At 33.5% G+C, this 19,260-nt stretch overlaps 3 protein-coding genes across 3 annotated transcripts; 1 reads left to right on the plus strand and 2 right to left on the minus strand.

Annotated features, from left to right (window-relative positions):
* Positions 1-723: 723 nt before the first annotated feature.
* Positions 724-8,803, minus strand: LOC110714798 (putative E3 ubiquitin-protein ligase RF298). Its single transcript, XM_021893351.1, has 3 exons — positions 8,612-8,803; positions 5,920-8,062; positions 724-1,438 (listed from the first exon to the last, which is right to left on the minus strand). The coding sequence occupies exons 2-3, from the start codon at positions 8,056-8,058 to the stop codon at positions 896-898; spliced, it is 2,682 nt and encodes an 893-aa protein (XP_021749043.1). The 5' UTR covers positions 8,059-8,062; positions 8,612-8,803; the 3' UTR covers positions 724-895.
* Positions 8,804-13,378: 4,575 nt separating this feature from the next.
* Positions 13,379-15,138, plus strand: LOC110714799 (probable xyloglucan endotransglucosylase/hydrolase protein 16). Its single transcript, XM_021893352.1, has 3 exons — positions 13,379-13,740; positions 13,952-14,151; positions 14,602-15,138. Exons 1-3 carry the CDS (start codon positions 13,453-13,455, stop codon positions 14,996-14,998), a joined length of 885 nt encoding a protein of 294 aa, XP_021749044.1. The 5' UTR covers positions 13,379-13,452; the 3' UTR covers positions 14,999-15,138.
* A 2,332-nt stretch (positions 15,139-17,470) lies between these two features.
* Positions 17,471-19,048, minus strand: LOC110714896 (xyloglucan endotransglucosylase/hydrolase 2-like). Its single transcript, XM_021893447.1, has 3 exons — positions 18,672-19,048; positions 18,330-18,529; positions 17,471-17,970 (listed from the first exon to the last, which is right to left on the minus strand). The coding sequence occupies exons 1-3, from the start codon at positions 18,936-18,938 to the stop codon at positions 17,610-17,612; spliced, it is 828 nt and encodes a 275-aa protein (XP_021749139.1). The 5' UTR covers positions 18,939-19,048; the 3' UTR covers positions 17,471-17,609.
* Between the last annotated feature and the right edge of the window lie 212 nt (positions 19,049-19,260).

Genomic DNA, 19,260 nt, shown 5'->3' on the forward strand with positions numbered 1-19,260 from the left:
AATAAATGCATTTTGATAATAACTTATCCCATAAACAATATTACATTAAATTAATAATAACTTAAATTAATAATACTATAAGATTCCATTGGAACAAGAAAAATAGAGTTAATGATATGAAATTGTTGATTCTTATGCATAGCCCTTAGGGCTATGTATAGCAAAACCCTTCATTATAAACTGGGTAGTTTCTTGGTAAAAAAATTGTTTTTTCCTAAAGCTAGCTACTTTACTCACATGTCCAAGACTTCACTGAAACAGGGAGAGTAAAGATCCACGCATGATACAAAGTACTATACAGTATATGGGATGTTTTAGTACTGAGACCATTTAACTTTCAAAATTTAGGACATCCTAACATTGTTTTTAAATACTCTTTCCGTTCTTTTTGGTTGGTTGTAATTTTCCCAATTTTCACTCGGATTCCAAACATAACCCACAATTAGGGACAGAGGGAGTAATATATTTCTTGTCAAACTAGTGGTGAAAAAAAGAAGGAAAAGCAGATATGACTTCTACTTTTTGAAGAGTGGCTTTTAATTTCTCACGTTAAATTTATATAAATTGATATCGCCTTCAAATCCTACATTTAAAAAACTGGATGACAAATTTGACTGAAGGAACATACGTAGTATAAACAAACCAACTCAGACCTCACCTCAGTATTCAGAAAACAGAATAGGAAGCAGGCATCAACATAGACTGAAACTAATGCACATGGTATAATCATCAATAATATAATGGACCCTTTCATTTCATTATGCAAGGCTGTATTGAGTACTGGTATAAGCTTTCTGAACTCAATTGTTCAAAATGTTGTGTATTTATTCAAAAACATTTTGTCTCCGTTATTCAAAACACTCAAGAGCTCTATATTCAGGGAGAAGTATAGCGGTTAAGGATGAGCAAAAGGTACGCAGATGCGCCTAGATATGGGGCTCCTACACGAAGGGCAATCGTTCATGCCTTGCTTCTCATGGAGCTCATTGCACATTTTGCAAACCACCTGATGAGCACAGGGAAGAAAAACTACAGACATCTCTTCTGAGAGGCACATCACACACTCCCTTTCTCGTTTTACCCCTCCAACAGCAGTAAATTCTTGAAACCCGTTTGCAATTCTAGACTTGTGTGTGTTCCTGGATTCTTTAGCAGCAGGTGCACTTTGGGCTTCTGTGAGCCTGCTAGCAAAATTTCCATCAATGCCTCTCTTCATAGCTGCTATCTTTGATGAGTCGGTCTTCAGTCTCAACTGAGAAATTTCCTTCTCAAGCTTTTGGATATCTCCTTTATACTTCTGAAGATTAGCTTCTGATTTCAGTTTTATGGCATCCTCTTTAGATTTTGCAGATGCCTCAAGCTGTTCTCTTTCTTTTTTAATTGAGTTTGCTTGAACGAGTAATTCTTCCTTTGCCTTCTCCTCCTGCTTCCACCGAGCCTGTAAATATTGTACACTCAGGCTATCAGAATTCAGAAAGCTCAAGTTAAAAATAATGATACAGTGGAAGTATAAAACAAGAGATTTTAAGCAACAAAGAACATAACGACGTATAGTAGGATTGTTGACTTCTCCAGATGATGATGTACTGAGAGATTCCTTTTGTGTTTGTCCATTTACAAAGCAAGTCCTTAGAAACATTCCATCTGAACAAGATCTGAAACTCAAAGGCTTCAAATTTCACCAGTAAAATACTAATCAAGTCTAAGACTCGGTATTTACAATCACACAGATCCTCCAAGAGCTGCAAACTTCTCAAACATATGCTGACAGAATGAAGTCAAGAAGCAGGGACATGTCTTTTCTTCTGGACGCAAGCGCACTTCCATAACAAAGAATGTGAGGGGGATAATGGAGCCCAACAAGAGCATGAAGCTGCTAATGATGACAAGAGCAACGAAACTTATGCACATAGATTGCACTAATTATTAGTGACAAATAAATCTGCCAAGTGTCACGATGAATTGATTACATTAACTTTGTTACACTAATCTGAAGATCTATAAAGCTTAACCAACTTTTAGGATACAGAACCAGAAAAACTCTTACAAAACGTAAGCAATAGAATGATTTTAGAGAGTGTCACAAGCAACACCATGCCTTTAGGAGCTAGGAATAAGTATGGAAGTGTATGTAGCAGCTTGTTAGACTGGACGACTAAGAACTGGAACCCAAGATAACCATATCGTAGTTTGCATGTTCCAGAATGTGGTTTGCAGAGGGAAAGGGGTTGGGTAATATTGTAATAATGCTCCCAGGCACAGATTTTCTAAATAGAATTGCTGATTTTTAACAGTGACCTGCACAAGTTACAACTCATTGGGTGATACCCTAGCAACAAAGGATTGAATTGCTAATTTTTAAGTGTATGTTCGCAGCTATTAGAGGAAATGCATGTACTTACTACAGTCTTAATAAAGAATAGATGAATTGCTAATACAGATGAAAGATACAACTAAACAAGGGAAACCTTAAACTTATCCAATATACAATATCATACTTGTATTAGATTTATTAAAATATGTGTAGCCTAAGAAAAAGGACAAAGCAATTATTGTTATTCTTCTAGAAGCAATACTGTATTGAGATCTTTACCCATAACATTATTCATTTCTATTAACATGTGTGCACAGTAAATAAATCAACTCATAAGATGATAAGCAAGCATTAGTATCTGTATCCTTGGCTTCAATCAAGATAGTTCATGGTAATCACAGAGATGCAACAAATAGCACAAAAGAATACATTACACTTTCTTTGTTTGAAAGGGCAAGAAGCAGTAAACACAAAAAGTTTATGCCATTGGCATAAATTTTCAGTTATACTTGGCAATTACAACCACCTTCAGAGTGATACCTTCTGTGGATCTGCCTCTGTAGGTGACCTAAGAATATAAAAGACACTATAGAAACTTTTTTCAGAGATGAATGAAATCAACAGCGCATTAGATAGGCGTTAATAAATTTATAAGGAAAGTCCTACATATGCCAAAGGCCATGTTAATGCTTAGTTCACCCATAAATTTTTACTACCACTCGTCTACTTGAGGTCTTGAGGGGCGAAATTGGGTGGTAATGTAAGTTTGTACAGAAAGATACATGTTCAAGGATGAGGTTGCACTACCATAGGGCATAGACATTAGCATGTACTTACCTTGCAATATTACATTTAATTTATATCCATTACTTTCATTTGTACCTACCTAGCAGGTTGTAAAGGCACTGCTGCTACAATTTAGTATATGCATTACAGTAGTTACTTCATATAGAGATTTCTAAAGACTACTGTACTAATTGAGAATATGTTTTCATACGACTACATTTCTTTCGAAATGAATGGATGTTCTAGAATGCCACAAATATTTTCTAATCTTTACGGGGCAGACCCACCAGAATGATCAGCTTCCTTTAGAACCACTTAAAAGCTATGTAACTATAGCATGTGTATGTATCCAAGTGCAGCCATTTATGAAAAATTTCTATGGTTGGTCAGAAATGAAGTGTCAAATGTCCAAACCCATGTTAAGTACTTGAGGTAAAATGAAGTCCTAATAAACATAGCCCATCAACATTTCAGAATCAGATTTAAAAGTTTCCTTCGCAAATATTTTCATAATGGGCAATACATATAAAACAAGCACATAATGTGAATAAGATTATGAGACATCAACGTGGTTTTGAACCGAAATAGTGAGATATCTGCATTGAAACTTCATTATCCACTGCAAAAATTTCAAGATTGAGGAAAAAAGCATTTCATCCTCAAATAGTTGTCCACTATGATTAACTATATGCTTAAAGGCTTCCCTTAAAAAAAAAAAAAAAATTGCTTAAAGGCTTGATCCATGCAAACTCATAACCTTCCAACATCAGGATGTATTCTTCCCCACACAGTACACCTCCTAGAGGGCCATGGTTATCAATAGTATACATAAAATTTGACCAGCTGAATATGCAGATAAAGATAAGAGTTTCCAATAATATTTTTTATAAGCAAGCGAGGGCATACTTACTCCAAGATGAAAGCCTTAAACTAGGAGAAGAAGATAGATGGCATAGAAGGAGGATATTGTTATTGTTGGATATCAGAGATATTTTTTAAGTAGAATCTGTGAGCAACTACTTGCATCTGTTCCACTCTTGGAAACAATTACCTAAAAAGGTTTTTTTTTTTCTTTTTAATTTAAATAACTACCAAATCAATGTTTTTCTAAGAATAAAACAACCTTTTCGATGATTTTTGTCACAACTTTTGTCTACAGGGCCCACATTTCCTACTCCCATTTTAATGAACAAAATATGACTAAACTATCATACCTCCCTCCTATGCCTAACTTTTTAAATTTGACTTGCTGAAATTGGTTGTTTAATTTTGCATCCAATGTTTAATTTATCGTTTTTTTTTTTTTAAACATATTTAATTTATTGTTTGTAACAATCAAAAAAAGTACAAAAAAAAAAAAAAGAGGCACAAACTGAAAGACTAAAGCATGGGTTTTGTCTGAACTATGAAAATAAATGAAAAAAGCATGCCTTCATCAAACTCAAAACCCTTTGGATACTTTTAACTATATTAAACCTAATTCAGAATAACATTTCAAAAAATTTAAAACTTAAACCTGAAATAATTAACAAGGAATAATATTTCCTGTTGTAAACCTAGTTGATCAAAATTTCAAAATGCTTAAATATTAGTTTATAATGAAACAGAGTGAGAGATGCATTGGATCTAGAGAGGAGTTTGAGGAGTTTTAGGCTAATGCGAAGATAAATGAGACGGATCCAGGAAAAAAATAATGACGGAAAACCGTTGATGAACCAGATAGAGTAGGCCCAGAAATGGAATTAGTAATGGTTGCCATCAAAAGGTAGTGTAATCAAAGTGTATGAGAAAGTGTATGAGAAAACTTATGAGGTAGTATTTTCAAAATGAACAACTATTAGGTAGTTCAGTGTCAGAAAAAGACGGATGATCAATGGATTGGGGCAGGATGTTGTATCATTAAGGCGGAAAGTCTTTCTAAGCATTGCAACTCAAGAAAACAAATCATCAACCAGGAGATGTGTTGGCAAATGGCTTTTCACAAACCACAAGTTCAAGTCTAGTATTTACTTCCTTAAAGCCTAAGCGCATACTAGATATATGTAGAGGCCTAAAACACAACTTCAAAAGGATAGAAACAAAAAATCATGAAATGGATCTAAGGGAAGAAAGAGAAGGGGGGGAATAGACGAATGGAATAAAAAAACATTCAATGCAAATGTCAGATTGAACTCAAGAAGCTGGCTTGTTATGGCAGGAAGAAAACTGAATACCAGTTATTACTGCAGCAGCTAGAGCTAAAATTGGTGATTTACTACCTAAATAAGAACGCCAAAAGCCATGTTCAGTTGTTCACTCGTCTTGCCTTGTCAAGCTGCAGGCACATACCTTCTAACATGTATATATGTAATATAGATCTTGAACTACAAGGAAGAGATGATTATCTATTGTTAGTCATACTGAAGTAAGATTTACTTCAGCTTCTAAATTTTGTTTATCTATTGATTATTTCCCTTCATGGATATTAGTAGTATAGCTCATAAGTTAGCAAGTGTAATATGACAAATTTTCCAGAGAAGAGAAAGGGTGAACTAGTCAACTAAATGATTCAAGAGTAAAACATAAGCAGAGATCCCTGACTCCTAAACAGTCAACCTTTTGAACTAGTGCTCATCAAAGCATGAATTAGCTTTTCAGTATTTGTGCTCACTGACAATCACATGAACTTCAATAATCCACCAACTTATTCTCATCCGGAATGTTTTATAGTATTAGAAGCAACGAGCCAATGAGCTAGCATTTGCCAGAAATTCTTTTACTCACACAAAAGAGAAGAAAGAAAACAAAATGCAGAAATCAAACAGTGTAAACGAACATACCTCAAGCTGGTTATAGAGATCTCTAGCTTGTTCGAGTTCCTGCTGTAGCTGAGACAACTTACGTTTCTCGGTTGCAAGCTCCTCCTGGAATATACTCTTCTGCTTTTCCCACGATTGAAACTTTATCAATGTCTTCTTCTCTCGCTTTGAGACCTCCTGACAACTTGCAGCAGACTCCACTGCACGTACCTTAGCATCTTCCATTTCCTGCCTGAGTGATGCGTTCTCCACCTTGAGTCTCCGTACAGCAGCATTTGCTAGGTCAACCTTTTCACTAGCCTTACCCAATGCATTCTCCATCTCAGAAAGCTTCTTCATAGTATTCTCCTCTAAGCTTTGTTTCTCCTTTTTGAGCCGTTCCACTTCCTCTTTTTCTTGCCTCAAATTTTTGAGCTCAGCTTTGTCCTTACTCAGCCTCCTGGCAGCCTGCATTACCTTTTGGTTTGCCCACTCTGTCCATTCCTGAAGTTGGTGTTGTAATTCCCTTATCCTAGGCACCAACTTCATAATCACCTCATCTTTTTTATCCTGAGGTACCCACTGAGCTAGAGACTTATCATAGGGTATATCAGCAGCACTAGGGATAGAAGCCTCACTATTACAGCTTTGGTTCACTTGAGGAGGATTACTTTTTGCCGGTAGTGAAAGCGAAAGTTCAGTATCAGCAGCTGACACATCAGGCTTGGTTTTGGCCACTGATGTCACTGAAGTTTGATTCGTCTCAGGTGATGAGGATACGGTACGTCGGGCTTCTACAGTAAATGAAGGTGAAGTGGAGGAAATTGTAGAACAGGCTGAAAAACTGAGGCTTCCATTTTCATGTGCCAATTCCAATCCCATTGCCATTGCTTTGCTTATCTTCAAGGAGGCACTCTTCATGTTAAGGGTAGCCGAATCAGACGTGGGTCTGATTCTTTTATCCAAGATGTAACCACTGAACTTTGCCGTTCTAAAAGACCCTTTTGCCCCATAGGACCTGCAGCTTTTCTCTAGATGAATAGATTTCTGCCGAAGGATAGATTCTCTTTTTGAATTGCCAGAATGTGTCTTCCTGCTTGACACAGATTTTTCTTCCGGAGAAAGAGTATGTGATACACCTACAGCACTGAAAGGCTTATCTATGGAATTAGGTTGTGAGGAAGTTGAACGCTCTTTTGATGCAGTTGTTCCTTTCGGAACGTTGGTATTCTTTGGTTTGGTGAGATTAGGAACTCCAGCAACTTTGTGCTTACCAGTCTGATTTACATTGCTTGCAACAGCTTTAGAGGGACTAGGAAGACTCATTTCTATACTTTTAGACTCGGCTTTCAAATGGGAATGAGGTTGATTGGTTGAACTGTCATTTGGAGATCCTTCACTTATCAAGCTACTTAAGGGGTCACTATCCATGGCACAGGCATGTGACACATTCATGTCACATATTAGCAAGCACCACATTGCATCTCCAGTGCTGAAGAAAGGTCTAACCTCTTGGAGTACACAGACCAACTCTGCCAATACATACTTCTCCAGCTGCTGCAGATCCTCGAAACAATGCTCCCTTAAAGGACTTATATCTTGCCCATTTCTAAGAAATACCAAAGCATGGTCCACGATATTTGATACAGTATCCTTAGACCCGTAACAAAGACCAGACCTCAAAACAGCCCTGGTGGCAACGGCTTCGGTGTATCCATAAGCAACTATTTTCTTAATTGCACTCTTAAATATAGTATCAAGATTGCTCAAAACAAGCTCCTCCAGCTGAGTTTCAGTAAGATCACTCCAATCCGCATCTTGGAAGTCGTCATGTTCCTCTTCTTCTCTAGGATGACTAGAACCCACCTCAGACGAACCCCCCAAAGAAGCACTTGACAATCCAAGGTCAAGTTTTAAATTATCCGAATGGTCCTGACATACGCCACAAACATCACAAGGGCTAGGCGGATGTGCATGACTAGCTGCCATCTCAAATTTCTCAGCCGAGAATTCATAACTCGTCCCATCATTTGTAGTCGAGGGAGAGACCTTATGAGGGTCACTTGTAGGTGGATCAGCCCGAAATTTCCGCTTATTCCTACTTCCTTTCTCTTGAATAGACAATGGTGATAACTGACTACAACTACTAGTACTCGTTTTCGCTACCATTGATGCCATCATTCAGCTGCCAATTAACACATCCACCATATACCACAAACAAGTACATTTCATCAGATTTTAACATTTTATCCCACCAATTAGTCTAAACCAATCCCTAACAGTCAAATTACACACTTATACACTTTATCCAACAATCCCTCTTAATTAAGCAAATGTAAAATCATTCCAAAATAAATAAAATAAAAATCAGCCCATTTTCATCAATAGAATCACTTCAATTTCCCGATACCAAAACATCATCAATTAAACAATCTATCAGTAATCACTAACAAAACAATCATTTTAATCGATCTTCCAATAAAATAACAACAAAAGAGTCAATCTTTATTCCCAAGAAAATCAAACTAATTGATGATGCTCGAATTTCAACTGATTAAAGAAGCTGATTAACCAATTAACATCAAATACAAAAACCAAAAAAGGGAATCTTACCAATTCCGATTAAAACCCAACAAAGAAAAAAGCATCAAAATCAATCAAACAACAAGAAAACGAAAGAACCCTATTGATTAACAGAGAAAAATAGAAAAAGGGTAGAGATTAAATTCACTACCAGATCAAAAGAGCGCAGCTAATTAACGAATAGATTGAGCAAAGTTTGGGTTGTTGTTGGCGGTGGTGGTGTGATTGAGGACCGCAAAAACAAAAGGTTTTTGGTGGCGAAGGAACAAAGTATTCAGACTTGAGAGCTTAGCAAAAGGACCCCTTTTTCTATATTGTTAATGTAATAATGTTAATGTTAATGTTAATGCTCTTTCTCTTCTCCTAATTTGCCCATAAAAATAATTGTGATTTTATTCCCTTAATCTTTATGATTTATTTCCTTAATAATCCTTGGAGGTCCTATCCATGTGTATAAAATGTATTGGTGATTTATTATGATTATTTTGAAATTGACTCATTAAAAATATATGGGGTCGGTTAGGCGCAAAAAAAAGTGACATGAACATGAGTTACGCATGACATGACAGTGATGACACGTTTTTCTATGTGTTTTGTTTGGGTTTTTTTTATAATGCCTGATATGACAAAACATGCTATAACATGTAAAATTTGGTTTAGGCACGCGAGTACGCAACCATGATTCAACATAGACCACAATCATCATTATGGTTCTATGAGCTTGAGTCATGCTAATTACCCACCATTTGGAAAAATTTTAGCATGACATGTAACATGTAGCTATCGATTGGAGTTGTAAGCTAAGCCTAGCCAACCCCATGGTACATAAGCTCGGCACAAGGCATTATTCAACATAGCTCACAAACATTATTATGGTTCTTACATTGTAATAATTGATTGTTATAAAGCTTGAATATGTGCTTCAATTTGGATGATATGGTGTAAGCAAAGGCTTAATTGGACTGTACTCTCATTTGTGTGAAATCAACATCAAGTAAGTGACTAGCATTAATTGAATTTTTAATGCCAAAATTTGTTAGATCATTATGAATGTGAGCTAAAATTCTCTCTTTGGTGGCTATGGTGTAATCGAAAGCTTAATTAAGTTGGTACATGAGTAACTTATAGTAAGGCAAATTACATAACCAATTAGTGAAAATATATAGATTAGTCAAAGCTTAATGTATGAGTTGATAGTGCAACTACAAATATGATGATGGCCTGGATAGCATGTAGTATTTTGATAAATGTAAGAGTTTAAATCTATTTGACCCCAAATTAATTTCTCATAGTTGTTTAGTTTAGCCTAATTGGAATTAATCACAACATTAAAGAATAATAGCTAACAATCATCTCTTGATACTCAAATTAATTAAGAAAACCCACTTGGAGAATGAATTATGTAATTGGTTTGTTTTGGGGCTTTGTGGCTCTTTGATTCCATTCAATCATAAATTCAATAAGGGTTTATGAGTTATTAATTCCAAATAACCTTTTGGTGTTGCCTATAAGTAACATGGTAGGTGTTAAAACTCTCATTCTTCCTGCATATTGCTGTAGCTTTTCCAAGAAATATCATGTTATGCCTCAAAATGAGTGGTATATGTTAGTTGCGCTTTGAATTTCATTCTATGATTCTCAAAATATGTCACTATAGTCTTATCAAAGAATATTACAAGAATTTGTTCAACTTTAAAAAGAGTTGGTCCAATTCTCATTGTTGATAGAAAGTCGACATTTACTCGTACAAATATACAATAGATGTGAATCATGCCTTAATATTACGTAGTATATAATATGGATTTGGGTAAAAGCCCAGTCATATATGGGAGGCCCATATTTATAGGGCCTTTTCTTGATGGTGAGGAAATTAAGAATAAGGCATTGGACTTTAATTTGCTTCCAACTCCTCTGATTTTCTACCTTTTGGATCTTAACCAATGGTCTACAATTCTACAGTATTTGTTAGAGGACCATCTCAACCAAAAACTTAAGCTGATGGTTGAGGTCCAGGAATATGTTTTATATTCTATCACGCCTTCTCACACGAGAGCTCGTTGGGTTAGAAGTGTGGATGCAGCATGGGCCCTCCTCATACCCTGCGCTTAATATTCCACTTGCCATAATTCTTGGCTGCATTCTAGTGCAGCCAAGCTAGCTGCAACAACATTAAATATGAACATATAGGACGTTAAAATGAACATCAGTTTTTTTTTCTTCCTCATATCTTAATTCTCTTTCTTCTTCTTCTTCTTCTTCCTTAGCTCTATTATTTCTCTCTCTCTTCAGTTTTCTTCTCAATTTAAAATTCTCTTTCCTCTTTACCTCACTTCCCTTCAATCTTTAAAATTTTCTTCTTATTTATATAAATTTTTGAGTTAGTAATTCGTGTTTTGATGCGTATACTCCTTTCTTTCTAAATTTATGAGTTTCAGATTCAATCATTTGGCTTTATCAAAGAGGAAAGGAAAAAATGGAGGAGAGAGAAAGTTGAGGTCAAAGAAAACAATGGAGGTTAGATTTTATCAATTTCTAATTGTTTTTTGTATGATTTCGTTGATCATGCATGATGATTTATTATTTGATTATTTGAAATTATTATGAGTTTGTGATGAATATCAATTAAATCGCTTAATTAATTGTTAATGAATATCAATTGTATTGCTTAATTTATAGTTATTTTCTCTCTCTCTCTCTTTCTTTTGATTTCTAATCATGTTACAAATCAATAATTATTTTCTCTATGATGAATCAGGATTAGATTTAAGGTGTATATTGAATATAATTTCTGTAAAAAAAAATAAAAATGAATACGTAGAAATTTAAAAATGAACATCTTTTACAAAATGAGCATTTAGTACACCGAAAATGAATATTAAATACATAAAAAAATGAACATATTTCAACAAATTATTTTATCTTTATTATTCATTAATAATTATGTACAATGAATTTGAACCTTTATGAAAATCATGTTCATTTTAATATTCTAAAAGTTCATAACTTTTTGTTAGATGTTCATTTTATAAGTGTTCATTTTTTAATAATAAATGTTCAGTTTTATTAGGTTGAAAGTAAAATATAATACGTTGAAAGTTAAACTATCTGAACATTTATTGTTGAAAATCTGAACAATTTATTATGAATATATATGTTTCGTTATTCTTTACGAACATATCAGTTATTGATTATGAACACATATGATATATAGAGTGATTATTATTTACATTTTTAAGTATTGTACATGTATTGATGATTATACATATGAACATTCTAAATAATTATTATGAACATATTTTGTGATGATTATGAAAATTCTGATTATTTGTTATATTTTAGTGAGTACAGATTAATTGTATTTGTAGAAGACAAAGACTCTGAATTAGTGAAGAAACAAGTAAGAAGTGATGAAGAAGTATATGATATGTACAATGAATTTGCCTTTAGGTTGGAGAATTTCCGATGTATATGATCCCAATTTTATGGTTGTATGATAAAGGTTCATTTCTAATATACTAAATGTTCACTTTTTATTACTGAATGTTCATTTTTATTACTGAATATTCTTTTTTTTTTTAAAAAAAAAAAAATTTATGTGTTCATTTTTCTAACTAAATGTTCATTTTTAAGGTCGTGGTCTAGCAAATTTATGATTATATGATAATCAAATTCATTTTTAATAAATGATCATTTCCTTATAACATGTTCACTTTTTAGTATTAAATGTTCATTTTTTTTACGCGTTCATTTTTTGTTATTACATGTTCATTTTTTTCGTATTCATATTTTTTAACTAAATGTTCATTTTTTATTTGGGCCGCGCGTTTTGGGCCTCACTTGTTGTAGCTATCTTGGCTGCACTAGAGTGCAGCCAAGACCAATTGTTCCACTTGAAAGTGGGGGGTGGATGAGATTCGAACCCGTGACCTTTGTGTCACGATGGCTCCGAGCTGATGGTTGAGGCCCAGGAATATGTTTTATAATCTATCAATATTGATACATTCAATTGTTACAAAATTATCCTTAAAAAAAAAGTTGTGTGTGTGAAACAAATCAAACTTTTTTTTTTTTTTTTTGAGGGAAGTGAAACAAATCAAACTAATATTGTTATTGTTAGTGTAAATGGAATCCTCTAGCTGAGATCTTCAAGAAATGAATACACACTTATTATCTTTTAATCTCAACCAATTTTAAAAGTCCTTATTATAATAGATACATATACACGGTGCACTAAACACTCATGAGTATTTTGTTCTCATTTTGATGATTTTTTTTCTTCATTTAATCATCAAATGAAGAGCAAAAACTAACTTTAGGTTAGTTGGGTGTACATTGCACCTGGGTTTATATAACAAATTCCATGTTTTAAATAGTCATGTCATCTCAATACATCCTCACCTGTCACAGTCTCGCTTAATTAAGTGCTAGTATATTAGAATAATTCAATCATAAATCATCACTACTTTAATTTTCTAAATGAGCTATATAATTGATTGTACATATATACTATTAATTATCAATTTATTAATTGATCAAAGTCTAAATCCCACAAGTGGAGTCAGCTATATGAACCAAAGTAATGATATGCCATGCATAGTGATTGTACATACTACTATATTGGTATTTTTTTTGTTATAAACTTTATAGTAAGTTTTAATGAACCATGCATAGTTGGATTCCATCCATAGATCAATATAAATACTAAAAAATGATCATAAATTAACTTTATAATTATTTAAAAGAGACCTTTACCCTACAAACACACCATGGCAATAATAATGAAGACTACACTACAAATCATGTAACGGCCACTTTTAGTACATAGCCAGCTAATTCTAACCATTTTTCCACTAGGTGTTTCTCTCGTTACCTTTCGGCGTTATTCCTCTATGACTATATATATAACTTTGTCTTTCCATAATTATAATTCCATAATCTTACTAATTCATGATAAATCATCATTCATTACAACATTATCTTCATTAATTAAGCATGAATATTTCATCATTTAAGCTACTAATGATGCTTAAGTTACTTGTTGTGAGTGTACTTGCTTTCACTAGTAGTGCTTATGCAAGCAACTTCAATGCAGTGTTTGAAAGAACTTTTGGTGATCATAGAGTCCGGACATTTGGCCAAGGTGACCAATCCCTGTCCCTCTCCTTGGATAAATACTCCGGATCCGGGTTTCGATCCAAGAAGGAATATGTGTTTGGGAGGTTCGATATGCAATTGAAACTTGTTCCTGGCGATTCTGCTGGCACTGTTACTACTCTTTATGTAAGCTTTCTTGCTCATTTTTATGTAGTTCATTTTTGTATTAGCAACCTAATCGTACATTGTCAAATACACATACATCACACTAATTATGTTAGAGATATGAGATATAAACATATATAATCAATACCGCCCAGGAATAAGTATACGTAACTTAGGTAAAAGTTAAATTTAATTTCCTGATTGTAGTGTGAATTTTATTGTATATGCGTAGTTGTCATCTGATCAAACCACGGGTACACACGATGAGATCGATTTCGAGTTTTTGGGGAATGTAAGCGGACAGCCTTACACTCTCCACACCAATGTGTTTAGCCAAGGAAAAGGCAATAGGGAGCAGCAATTCCATCTTTGGTTTGATCCCACCAAGAACTTCCACACTTACTCCATCGTTTGGAACTCAAAACTCATCATGTAAGCCATATAAAACACACAAACAACAAAATATAGTAATCTTGCCATTATATTCCGTATACCATATCTATATTTTGTATACATTCTTTATTAAGTACGTACATAGAATAAAAGTGTCTAATTTTGAAGCGAATAAATGTACCATGTACAAATAAACTGAAGTGATTTCACTATTATTTAGACGGTTTAAGTATTAAGAGACATACTATGTAAGATTAAAATTTAAACATTTTTTTTCCAATTCAACTAAAAGGTGTGTTCATATAGTCATATCACTCATATGTATGCAAACATTTTTAAGTTACTTTCGCATTGTACTCACATGTCTTATAAAAACACGACAACAAATAAATTAAGTATAACATTTAGTGTTTAACCAATTGTCTTTTAAGTACTGTATATATATTAGAATAACTTATAAATTTCTTAAATTTAAATTGAATTCTTTAGGTTCATGGTTGATGAAACACCACTAAGAGTATTTCGAAACCACGAGGATATCGGAGTTCCTTTCCCAAAGAACCAACCCACGAGGATGTTCTCTAGCCTATGGAACGCCGATGATTGGGCTACTCAAGGTGGTTTGGTTAAGACAGATTGGTCCAAGGCCCCCTTCACGGCCTACTATCGCAACTTCAACATCGACAGTGCCACCCCTAGAACGGCTGCTACAATGTCAACCAATGGGAAAACAACACTTGGTGCATGGAGAACTCATGATCTCAATGCATGGGGTAGAAGAAGATTGAGATGGGTTCAAAAATACTTCATGATATATGATTATTGTGCAGATATGAAGCGTTTCTCTCAAGGTTATCCTGCTGAATGCAAGCACTCACGAATTTAGATTAGCAAAGAGTTAATAATTCAAATTTTATTTTTAAATTTACGATTTATTTGAAAGGATATAGAATATAATGTGTGATCGATGTTGCATTACTTTTAATTCATCAAATGAAATAAATTATAATTATTCTTTTTAATGAATGTGTTGTATGTCTTTATGTATGTAGCTATTTTTAATTAATAATTCAGTGGCTTTCCTAGGGCTTTTTCATTGGTAAGATTTATAACTTTATTAATTTATTGACTTCCTTACTTTAGAGCATAATCCCTAAAATACTACTCAATTTAAGGAAAAAGATTGTATGAAAATAAACTGATTTATACACTTAATAACTAGATTACACACATGACAAATTACATGCATAACACAAAAATCTTTTATACGAAGTATATGACTCTAGGTCAACAAGTTAACGGTGAGTCGTGATTCGTCAAGTCAACGAGGTAATTGCATGCACGTATTCACGTAAAGATCGCTATTTTAGTTATTAATGAAATAAAATATATTAACCAAAATTTATTTTATGAGTAGTTTAACTGAAGACCAATATATAGTCCTAATGAAGGTTTGGTAGATGACTTTAGTCAATTATCAAACTTCAGTCAACCAGCTGCTTCAATTGTAAATAAAGAAAGTGTTGGAGTCTTAGATACCTAATAGGTTGCGTTCTCTTATAGCCTTATAGGGTAGTTAACACGAAATTTAATATTATTATCGATTTACAATACTATTTTCATTTTACAACAGTAATAATATCTTGGTATATTAAAATTATATATACACACACACACCAATTAAAACTTAATATTAATATTAAGGATTATTATCAATAAATACAAAACCTAGCTAGTGTCGATTTATGTGGATGAATAAAGTTAATGGATTGATACAATTAAATAAATAGGAATAAAGGATGAAATAAGTTTTCTGATCCGAACTGAAAAAACCTATATTGATCAACGATGAATATAAATGAATGATATGGATAAATGATAGTTCTATTATTGTAAATATAATATAATTATAATGCTTAATCATGAAGAAATGATCCAAAGACAGAATAGAAACCATGTGAAATGATGATGATACAGATTAAATAAATAAATAAAGAGACAAAATGGATTTGCAAGGTTAAGAATTATGAATTGGGATTATACAACATAGCTCACATGGTTCGTCTAGGATACCTCATATAGTGATATAGATGCAATTGGTGACCTTATTCAAGAATATTTGACTCATGCAATGCATTAAAGAGTTGCATGTTAGCCTTGATTTAATTTATTGCTATGCTTTTCGAGGTCAATCTTTCCACATTTTCTGCCAAAGATTCCGACTTGAAGTATATGAGATTTGCGACATTGCTACATACAAGTAGATAATCCGGCTCGTTAGGAGGACTCCTCCGTTTCTAATTGATTGTCTTATTTGAAATTTTAATAGACTGTATTATTTATGAAATTTAATATCTAAATATATTTTCAAAACATAGTCATATGTAATTTTGTTGAACTTATCATGAATTTTAGGTTTTAATCAAGTAATTTTATACTTAGTTGTATTGTTTTGACTTTCGCTTGTACTAATACATTAGGACTTAGGAGTGACGGCTTATATGGAATAAGTTTCTTGTAATACTCGTCACTAATAAAGCAAATTTATCTATAACAATTATGTAACTTTTATTTGTTTCTTTTGTTTTTTTGCGTTGTATACTTGTATGTATAGTTATTAATTGAATAATTGAAACGAAAACAAAAAGTAGATGTGAATATGTAAAGGGGCACACTGCTATAGGATGGATTGATGGAAGGAGTAAACAAAGTACTCTAAAAGTGTTGCACTGCATTCTATTGCCATAATTCTCTATTGTAATAGAAAATTCTTTTTTATTTTTTCATAAAAAAATTCAAAAGGATAAGAGATTGGATACTAATTTACGAAGCTCTTAACAAAATTTCAGACTCTTATAAGTTTTGATCTTTCATTCTACTTGAATTAAAACCCCTTCTATAGTTCTATATGCCATATTGCCATGATTAATGAGGAACATAGGAATATAGGCTCTGTCAAAATAAGAATAAAAAATTTGTATATAGTTCTTCGTAATATGTATAGCGGATAATAAAAGTCATTAATAAAAGATTCTAATATCTTTAATTTCAAAAGTAATTTAAACTCTTTCTCTGGATAGATGACAAGTGGCATTTTATATTCATTTTTATAGTTATCTTTAAATACGGCGCAAAAAGCTAAGCAAATACTTTATGTTTCTCAAACTACTACAATTAATTAGTAAAAAAAAAGGAAAATTTTGATTTTTTTTGTTTTTTTAAACAAGTGTCTAACTTTACTATATTTGCATCAATTGGTCAATGCAAATTCCTCTGTTTCAACAACTTAGGCAAAAAAAAAGTCTCTTGTATGTCACAAAATCAAACAAGGATGGCCACTATTCTTGACTTTCCATAAAATCAATGCATATAGAAGAATATAATAATAATTTTTATTATAAGAATTGAAAATACAAGAACAAATTTGAGTTAAATTCATATGAAATTACAATAGCCTAGTGTATAACAATAGTAAATAATAATCCTTTTGAACCCTTCTAATTAAACTTGGCATGCTTGCATTCAGGAGGGAAACTTGAAGAAAATCGTTTCCAATCTGTGCAATAATTATAGATCATGTAATTCTTTTGAACCCACCTCAATCTCCTCCTAGATTGAGCATTAAGATCATGGTTTCTATATGCTCCATTTGGTGAGGTATCGATGTTGAAATTGCGATAATGGGCTACAAAGGGTGCCTTAGACCAATCTATCTTCTCCAATCCACCTCGTGTCGCCCAATCGTCGGCTTCCCAAAGACTAGCATGGATTTTCTGTGCTTGGTTCTTTGGGAAGAATGTAATTCCATGGTTCTCGTAGTTCCTGAATACTCTAAGAGGTGTTTCATCAACCAAGAACCTGCATTCAAATGTGACAAATGAGTTAGGACGTGTTTTTATTACAATCAATTTATCAAAGCCTTAATCACATAAGTAGAGTCGGCTATATGAACTAAAAATGTAAAATACGAGGGACCCTTTTATCACAAAATGGGATTAAGGATCAACCCCCCGCCAACCACTTAGGGGGAATATGGAGGGACTTACCATCCTTTCACTCCTTGACCCTTATATACATATAATCCCACGATTGTTCATATACAAGTATATTTATTTTTATTTTACATCTTTATATTATCAAAGATTATGAGGTCTTGTTGTCAATGACACATCTATAAATAATTAAAGAAACAATTTCATGTGTCCTATTATACTTACATGATGAGTTTTGGGTTCCAAACAATAGAATAGGTGTGGAAGGCCTTAGATGGGTCAAACCAAAGGTGGAACTGTTGTTCCCTACTTCCTTGCCCTTGGCTAAACACATTGGTATGGATTGTGTAAGGCTGTCCGGACACATTCCCTAAGAACTCGAAATCGATCTCGTCATGTCTTCCGGTACTTTGATCAGATGTCAACTGCAAACCAAAATGCCAAGAATGAGCAAATTAAATTAAATCATCGACCAACAATATAAGTAACAAATATTTTAAATTAAGTGACAGATAATATGAAATGAGTCTAGATAACTAGACAATATATAAAGTAAAGCGGACTTACATAAAGAGTAGTGACGGTACCAGCAGAGTTACCCTCAACAAATTTCATTTGCATATCTAACCTTCCATACAAGTATTCCCTCTTAGACCGGAACCCGGATCCCGAATACTGGTCTAATGAGAGTGACAAGTCCCGGCCAGCCATATTAACCCTATTATCACCAAATGTGGGTTCAAACTCATCGCGAAAGTTGCCTCCTGCACCATAAACCCTAGAGCTCACCATAAGAGCAACAACAACAACAAGAAGCATCTTTTCATGACCCATAATTATATGTAATTTTTCCCTAGAAGGGAAAAAAGGACTAAATATGAAGAACTACTAAAGAAGTGATTGTTTGAGAAATTATATGATATAATAGTTGTGTGACAATATGGTATACAAGGGTAGTATATATATATAGGGTGAATATAATAGTTTGGACCGTTGATTATAAAAAATAGATAAAATTGTTGTAAACCGTTAATGGATCACATGGAAGGTGACGCGATAGTAGTTTCCTAGGTGAGTGTAACGCGGAGAGCATCAGAAGCGTTACCAACTGTAGATTTGCTGTGGGCTTTGGTTGTCCAATTCTTTATTTGGCTAT

This window comes from Chenopodium quinoa, unplaced genomic scaffold (genome assembly GCF_001683475.1).
Source record: "Chenopodium quinoa cultivar QQ74 unplaced genomic scaffold, ASM168347v1, whole genome shotgun sequence".
NCBI classification, from domain to species: domain Eukaryota; kingdom Viridiplantae; phylum Streptophyta; class Magnoliopsida; order Caryophyllales; family Amaranthaceae; genus Chenopodium; species Chenopodium quinoa.

Bases quoted from the DNA above. Each gene is read 5' to 3' on its own strand.
- LOC110714798 (XM_021893351.1), bottom strand. From the start codon at position 8,058: ATGATGGCATCAATGGTAGCGAAAACGAGTACTAGTAGTTGTAGTCAG. The intron at 1,439-5,919 runs GTATGTTCGTTT...CAATATTTACAG, and splicing joins ATCTCTATAACCAGCTTGAG to GCTCGGTGGAAGCAGGAGGA.
- LOC110714799 (XM_021893352.1), top strand. From the start codon at position 13,453: ATGAATATTTCATCATTTAAGCTACTAATGATGCTTAAGTTACTTGTT. The intron at 13,741-13,951 runs GTAAGCTTTCTT...GTATATGCGTAG, and splicing joins GCACTGTTACTACTCTTTAT to TTGTCATCTGATCAAACCAC. The intron at 14,152-14,601 runs GTAAGCCATATA...TGAATTCTTTAG, and splicing joins TGGAACTCAAAACTCATCAT to GTTCATGGTTGATGAAACAC.
- LOC110714896 (XM_021893447.1), bottom strand. From the start codon at position 18,938: ATGGGTCATGAAAAGATGCTTCTTGTTGTTGTTGTTGCTCTTATGGTG. The intron at 18,530-18,671 runs GTAAGTCCGCTT...TTTGGTTTGCAG, and splicing joins GTACCGTCACTACTCTTTAT to TTGACATCTGATCAAAGTAC. The intron at 17,971-18,329 runs GTAAGTATAATA...ATTTGAATGCAG, and splicing joins TGGAACCCAAAACTCATCAT to GTTCTTGGTTGATGAAACAC.